The sequence below is a fragment of the Gigantopelta aegis genome, chromosome 14 (genome assembly GCF_016097555.1).
Source record: "Gigantopelta aegis isolate Gae_Host chromosome 14, Gae_host_genome, whole genome shotgun sequence".
NCBI lineage: Eukaryota > Metazoa > Mollusca > Gastropoda > Neomphalida > Peltospiridae > Gigantopelta > Gigantopelta aegis.
In genome coordinates, this window is record NC_054712.1 from 24,257,202 (window position 1) to 24,265,424 (window position 8,223).

Here is an 8,223-nt window from a genome sequence, read left to right on the forward strand (position 1 = left end):
TTAACAGGAACCTAAGTGTCTATGCTAAGTTACCAACTTACCATGGCCATATCTTGTGGTTTTTGAAGTATTTGCAAAACATGCATCTATGCTAATATATATAGTTTAGATTTTAAATGGATTTCAAAGGTGGGTTAATGAAGATTACAATCATAGCGTTAAGCAAACTACCTTCACGGTCAACCTCTTTTCAGTCATAAACCAATCTTCAAAAAGAGAACTGAATTGGAAGCAGTGAAAATATGGTCAAACAAACTTTATGCGAATCACGTCTATCTTCAAATTCTATGCCTAGAACAAAATGTTGAACAAAAAAATAACAATCTTGCGAAAACTCCAATACAATGACCAAAAATAACACTAGAATTCCACATTAACTACATTCAGACATCTGTTATCTAAAAAAATTAAACGGGAACCACTAGATATTTGTCCACAATAAAAGGAAAAGTGTTTGTTAAGTCCACACTACTATTTTAAACCATGTCATTTTGCAGATTCTCATTATCACTATATTCCTAACACTTATAATGCTGTATCATTTAAAGGCTGATAAAATATGTCACCGAAAAACTGAATTTAAGTAAACATAGAATTTTTTTTAATACTGTATAGGTTTAAAAAGGTTTTTGGATATTCCCGGGCACATGACTCTACCTAAAAACAAAGGCTGACCGAATTTTTTAATAATATGTACATGTGAAAGGGGACATATATGTATAACACTGTATCTGGACTCATGAGGAAGGGTGTAGTTTAAAAACAGAAAAAACTGAGAAAAAAAAACACCACTTTGTTTTTAAAGGCCTTAGCATCAGTTGCTAATCCGTTTGAAAATATTAGCAATTACTTCTTTTTTTTAGAATGCAGTGATCTCTAAAAATTGCATAGTGAATCAAAAGCAATCCCGAACAAAAGATTCTAAGACAAATGTATATATTTAATGGTAAAACAGACCATGTTTATTTTTAATTAAGTTCAGTTTCACATTATCAGTACACCTTTTAATTTTTATATTTATTTTTTTAATTAAATCAAGTCGAACCAAAAACAAAAAAGTAAATTCAATAAGTATCTAATTTTTGCATGACTGGTATGCAAATGTACATATCCTAGTACCAGTAGCTTTGACTGTAAAACTTATTTGAAATATAACTTTTAAAATCTGTTAATCCAAGCAAGGAATTGGGTGTCAAAATAACTTGGGCTAACACTAAGGTGGAGCCCAGTTACTTACACGTAAACAGCACAAGAGACCCATTTCAAATTGTCTTATGTATACACATGGTCCCAAATTCATTTTGTGACATGGGGAGCAATATGTGTGTATCATGTTTCAATCTGGAAGCAATTGCTATAAACCAAGAAGCAATACTCAACTGCTTAGAAAATAAATACAAGTATTGATATAAACTTGACTCCAATTTTATATTTTAATTCTAATTTCGAGCCCTACAACTGTATTTGAATGAATGTTTAATGACACCCAGCATGAAAGATACATTGGCTATTGGGTGCAACTGTATTTCAACTCAAAGTAACAGACAATATTTTAGAGGACTGTCTTTTAAAGATCAGAACGTCTACATACAATGACAGAATGCCGTATCACAACTGTGTACTGGGTATGTAATATTTATTATTATTTGAAAAACATCTACATCACTCTTCTAGTCTTCCAGAGTGCAATGAGCAGTATGTTAATAATTTAAACAAAATATTTGTAAACATTAGTTAAAATAACCAATAAAATATTGGTACATTCAGAAGATAAACATAAATATAATACAGAACAAGTTAGTATATGTATTGTATGGCTTCTAATTTCCTTGTAAGTACCACGACCAAATCATTCATTAGCAGCGTTTGACAAATACCCTAAGCCAACTGGCTACTACTTAATAAAAACAAAAACTAAGGTTTTAGAGCTTTACTAATGAATATTTAGCCACCAGTAATTCATGATCCATTTCTAAAATTAATCTGTTTTGTTTAGTATCGTGTTGCAATTTTCAGCGATCGTAACACAATCCTAAAGGTAAATAGTAGCTGCTTATCAATTTTCAATCAATTAAGAAATGTTAGTAATCAAAAGACTGAAACACAAAATATTCTTGAACCGTCTAACATAATTTTACTGAAAGCTAATTCACACAGTAAAAAAACATCTTTTCATCCAAAACAATCATGCACATCCACTTAACTGGTAACTCATTGTTCTAAGGCTTCGTTCTAAGTAATAAAATGCAAGCATACTGCAACCAGTTAGCAGCAGGTTTCCAGTGTTCGACAAATGTTTGAGAAAGTCACCAGCACTCAAAGAGGCTTTGGCTAGTGCTCTAGATGTATTACAGTTGATAATTTCCACTAGCCCAGACCAAAAATTCACTAGCCGGGACAAAGGGCTAGTGGATTTGTCGAAACCTGGTCTCTGAAAATTATGAGAACAATAGTTTTGTTCACACATTAAAACAAGTTCATGATGGGTTTGCAAAAACAAAATGGATTACCTGAATTTGTAATTGTATAACCCATAAACATTTAAACCAATTTTCAGAGGCCTGACCAGACTTTTAAAGTTTCACAACTCTGGCTTAATTACTTTAACCTACAAAGTACATTATTTTAAATATATATATATAAACATATATATATGCGTTAAAAAAAAACTATTATTATTTTAAAATATTAATTTCAGATAAAATAAAATATATTTAAGACAGGGCAGTAGTTAAGCTTAGTGGGTTTGTGAAGATCACACATATGGCTAGTGGCCGTTTAGAAAATTTGTCAAATGTGGTCTCTCCATGTGTCAAATGCCATCTCTTCGTGTACAATTATAAAACGGTGGAATTATACAAACTACAACTCATAACATGTATGCATGACATAAATAATAGAGACAACTTCTGCAACATAAATATAATTTTACTATTAGACATACACTATACGGTCAGTACCGGCCTCGGTGGCGTCGTGGCAGGCCATCGGTCTACAGGCTGGTAGGTACTGGGTTCGGATCCCAGTCGAGGCATGGGATTTTTAATCCAGATACCGACTCCAAACCCTGAGTGAGTGCTCCGCAAGGCTCAATGGGTAGGTGTAAACCACTTGCACCGACCAGTGATCCATAACTGGTTCAACAAAGGCCATGGTTTGTGCTATCCTGCCTGTGGGAAGCGCAAATAAAAGATCCCTTGCTGCCTGTCGTAAAGAAGAGTAGCCTATGTGGCGACAGCGGGTTTCCTCTAAAAACAGTGTCAGAATGACCATATGTTTGACGTCCAATAGCCGATGATAAGATTAAAAATCAATGTGCTCTAGTGGCGTCGTTAAATAAAAACAAACTTTACTATACGGTCAGCATGCATTGATTTTTATCATTCTACATACTTTGTCATGGAAGATGAAAACGGAGCAAATGATACGTTACGTAATTATTTGAGTGAAACATCTGTATACATTAATTGTACACATTTATATTTGTAAAAATTAGAACATGATGAACCATTAAAAAAAAAGAGAGAAGATAATGGAAAATTTTGCAAAAGAACAAAATCCCTGTTACAGTTTATCAATGGGATATTTTAACTAAATAACCATTTTTTTAAAAACAAAACCAAAAATTAATTTGTTTCAAAATATCTTTATCTGAATTACTTCAAATAAAACATTGGGTAGCGACTAATCAGCTTACTGACCATACAAAGAACAATTTTATGATTAATTTTACAGAATTATAGCTAATATTAACCAATTAATTAATGTAACCATATTTCACGTTTGCTAAACAATCTTACTTATGAACTTCATAATTCACTCAGTAATAGCAAAATTTCAATTTGGTCCGATTGCACTCTCTCTGATGGCTTGGATAACCGATTTGCAATTATCAGTTATTGCTGAAGGAATCTTCCAGTCAGTCAGAATAAGTCTTCAGACCCACATGTATTAATACATCTGTATTTAGAAAAATAAAGAATTTTTGTTATTCCTACAGGTCTGCATTTAAAAGGAATTCTTTTTTTACTGCATAATTTAGTGTTTTCCCTAGCTTGTTTTAGAATGGCGCAGCACCATGCCTCACTAGTCTAGCACCATCTTGCCTCAACCAGTGCCATGCTGCACCGAGATTAAAAAAGCCTTTTTCAATAATTAATTCTAAAATTGCCTTGATAAAACACTAAAAAAAAATATTATTAATTAATAAAAATATCTGTTATATATTTTGAAATTCATTTATTAAAGCAAGAACATTAATTACATTTGTTTATTTCAATTATTGTTTTTGTCTTTAATGCAAAAAAGTGCCCTGAAAATGGTCAAAATTGCCCCCAGTGTTTTGTTTACCATGCCTTGCCAAATTTCTAGGGAAAACATTATAATTTATCATAGCTTTTGTGTGCGTGCACAAAAAAAAAAGATAATCAAGTTCTTATACCAAGTACTTCCGGTGGCAAATTTAGCAGGTAACTACGACTACCTGTATGTAACTTCCATGTAAGTTACACATTTTTATTTATAAACAAACGTTTCGTCAAAATTTACTATTTATACAGATCTACAATTGTTCAATGTGGCACTGAACTTTAGTACTTTCGATGCCAGATAAAATAAATATACATGTATCACTAAATATTAAGATGTTAACCATAAAAGATAGGATTAATCATATGCAAAGTCAGTCATAAATCAAACATTAATTCAGCATTGATAGTAGTAAAACTGTTTTGACACTATACAGTCTCCAAATTACATGTCACATGGGCACGTGAGAACCGATACACAAGTTACTTTTATTCAGGAAACAACACTATCAGTGTTTACTGTCATAGAGGCGCACTTGATCACAGGCAAACATACACCATCAACAATCACTGATAATTCTTCCATTGTCCAATCCAATACATTTGAACATGTTGGATGTCTCGCTGTTGTTTTAGTCATTTAAATGGAGAATGGATATCCCCAATAATTAAGGACACCCAAAACTGGCCTTTGTATCTCAGTTTATGGACGAGCCAAGCCACTTGTCGCAGCAGCAGTGGTGCTAGCACATGTCACAGTAGCCTTTTGTTTCAGCATTGTCCAGTCAAATGTGTAGTCATACTGATAATTCAATGTGCGGAACAAAATTCGAAACAGCTGGCGAAGGTACATGTAATCTGGAGCTTCTTCGAATCTTAGACCTCTGCAGTAGTTCAGGTACATGGCAAACTCTGCTGGAAAACCTTTACATAGGACTTCAACTGGTGTAGACATTTTCTTCTCACTGATCTTCTCATATTTCTGTTTTTTGGTGTTGGCCTTTAATCCCTGCCATGGTAAACTGCCACGATTGAAGTACATCAGTACGTAGCCCAAGGACTCCATGTCATCTCTGCGACTTTGTTCAATGCCAAGATGAGCATTGATGCTAGCGTAACGGGCAGTGCCTGTTAAATTTTTGTCTTCTCTGTATGGTATATGTGTTCGGGTACGACTATCCCTGTATTTCTTGGCTAGACCAAAATCGATTACAAAGACTTTATTGCAGTGTCGACCAATGCCCATCAAGAAATTATCAGGCTTAATATCTCTGTGAATAAAGTTTTTGTTGTGAACATACTCAATACGTCCAATCATTTGGTCAGCAAGCATCAATACTGTTTTCATTGTAAATCGCCTGGAGCAAAAATTGAACAGATCTTCCAGACTGGGCCCCAGAAGATCCATTACAAGGACAGTATAATCTTTCTCGGTGCCAAAATAGCGAATATGAGGTATACCAACGCCACCATGAAGAATTTTGTACAATTTACTTTCATACAAAAGTTGGGGGTGTCGAGCTTTCGTCGATTCTAACTTGACAGCCACCTCCTCACCACTTGTAATATTGATCCCAAGATAAATGTCGCCAAAACTTCCACTTCCAATTTTCCTCACCAACCGATATTTTTCAGCCACAATAAACTCACTACCCTTTCTGTCCGAAGAAGAATTGTCCCCCTTCGACATTTTGATTGGTATGGATATTTCCCTGGTCGAAAAATAAGATATTTATGTTAAAGTTTTTGGTATGTTTAGTTCCTAAAATCGGTTGCCATCTTGGGTGTTACAGTAATAAATTTTACCCACAATTCCATTGACCATAATCCATCACAACGAACAAGTGCGCAGTCGCAAAACACAAAGATTGCGATCGAACGGTGTACACCGGTGTATGCGCCGATAAACTGGGTTAGAGAGGTTTACAAGTAGGCCTAGTTTGCACAATGTAGCGTACACGTAACGCATTTGTAAAGTAGCTGTTTGCAAAAGATATACGTGACGTGTAACAAAAGACTATAGTTTATCTTTATAATATTCAATCGGAGGTATAAAAAAAAGTTCAAATATATAATCTGCCAATAAATTTTCGTACAAGACATATGAGAAATGCACAAAACTCTTGTTTCTTTCACAATGTAAATGTAGGCCTATATAAAGCTGGAAATAAAATTGCTGAACATTGCTGTAGCCTATCACTGATTAATATAAACATAAGCGTACGAGACAGGGGGCAGCGGGAGGGGGCGGGGGGCAAATGCCCCTCCTAGTGCTGGAGCAAAACCTCAAATCCGGGCAAAAAAATTGGAGATATTAGGTCAAAATTGAAAAACCTGAGACCTTTTTACCATGTATTTCCATCATTCTACCCTCTAAATTAGTAGTATTCCATGTAAAAATGCGTAGTGATTCGTTAGCAACCCTATATGGTAGTAATGCTAATATACCAACAAACAAATAACCCACTGTCTTAGACAGACAGCCCAGATAGCTGAGCTATGTGCCCAGGACAGCGTGCTTGAGCCGTAATTGAATATAATCAGGAAAATAAGTAAAAGAAAGAAAGAATGCTAATATGAAGAAAATGTAATTATCCAGATTCGGGAATTTTCGTTTATTTCGGGCAATAACCAGCCTGCGGCCCGCCCCCCCCCCCCCCTTATAAAAATGGGAGCCCGTACGGCTATGATTATAAAGATAGATCATCCAGTAATATGGTATTGCCACGCGTATAGGTACACATACAATTACACGTACGGGCAAGGTCGTTTCTAAACAGATTCTACAAGCTCAGTACGTGTTTGCGACGTTCGGGACGGGATGTAACTCAATAACAGAACATACTCTCTACTAGACGACACCAAGAAAGAAAGAGGAAATCCGCTGTAGCCACTTCATGGGCAGCAAGGGATCTTTTATATGCACCATCCCACAGACAAGGTAGTACATACCACGACCTTTTATATAATAGTCGTGGTGCACTGACTGGAACAAGAAATAGCCCAGTGGGCCCACCGACGGGAATCGATCCCACACCGACCGCGCATCGAGCGAGCGCTGTACCACTGGGCTACGTCCCACCCCCTAGACGACACCACTGAAGCGCGTTGATTTATTAATCATCAGCTATTTGGTCATTTTGAGATGTGGGCTAGATCACAGATGTGATGCCACGGGTGCCCCACATCTGATACATTAAAGGTCGTGGCATACAATATCCTCAGACCCTGTGCGCGATCGAAGTTTATAAAGGGATAGAGTCATGCACCCCAGGAAAATATATTGAGAAAAAAGAAAATGTGTTTCAGCAGGTAGGAGTTTCGAGCCCTAAAACCCTCCTCCTGCATATATACCTGATCCTATCTCTTTCTCAAATGTCGAAATTATCATGTGTGTGTGTGTGTGTGTGTGTGTGTGTGTGTGTGTGTGTGTGTGTTAGACATCATACAAATAGCCAATGTGCTGAAATGTCAAACCAATAGTTCTTTCAATCCTGTTTGCAATATAACGTTGCCATGCACGTACACAATCTATATATTAATTTGATCACAAGACGAAACTCAAAACAAGTAGGCTAAATTCCCATCTTTACTATATTGTTGATTAATTCTTTTAAACCTGTATCTAAACATTAGGCCTACAAGTGTCAACATATATGTAATAATGGCAGTCCTCTCACAAAAAGGGAAGGATGTATCGTCCTGGGGAGTTACAATCCTGATCGACAGTGATTAATTGAAGAAGTCACGACCTTCTCAAAACATCCTTTTGACGCTGCCTTGTGCAGAGATATGATTTCGAGAATTTTCATGTGCATGTTTTTTTTGGTGCGGCGAGGGCGTAGAATGTCGAAGCGTTAAAAAAAATATCACGTACTAGCAACGTTTTCATATATAGGCCTATAGGGCCTATGAA

The 8,223-nt window shown here is 35.8% G+C and overlaps 1 protein-coding gene across 1 annotated transcript; it reads right to left on the minus strand.

The window, feature by feature from the left end:
* Positions 1-3,235: 3,235 nt before the first annotated feature.
* Positions 3,236-6,092, minus strand: LOC121388239 (casein kinase I-like). Its single transcript, XM_041519508.1, has one exon. The coding sequence runs from the start codon at positions 5,995-5,997 to the stop codon at positions 5,011-5,013; it is 987 nt and encodes a 328-aa protein (XP_041375442.1). The 5' UTR covers positions 5,998-6,092; the 3' UTR covers positions 3,236-5,010.
* Between the last annotated feature and the right edge of the window lie 2,131 nt (positions 6,093-8,223).

Excerpts from the sequence above, each read along its gene's own strand:
- LOC121388239 (XM_041519508.1), bottom strand. The coding sequence starts at position 5,997 with ATGTCGAAGGGGGACAATTCTTCTTCGGACAGAAAGGGTAGTGAGTTT.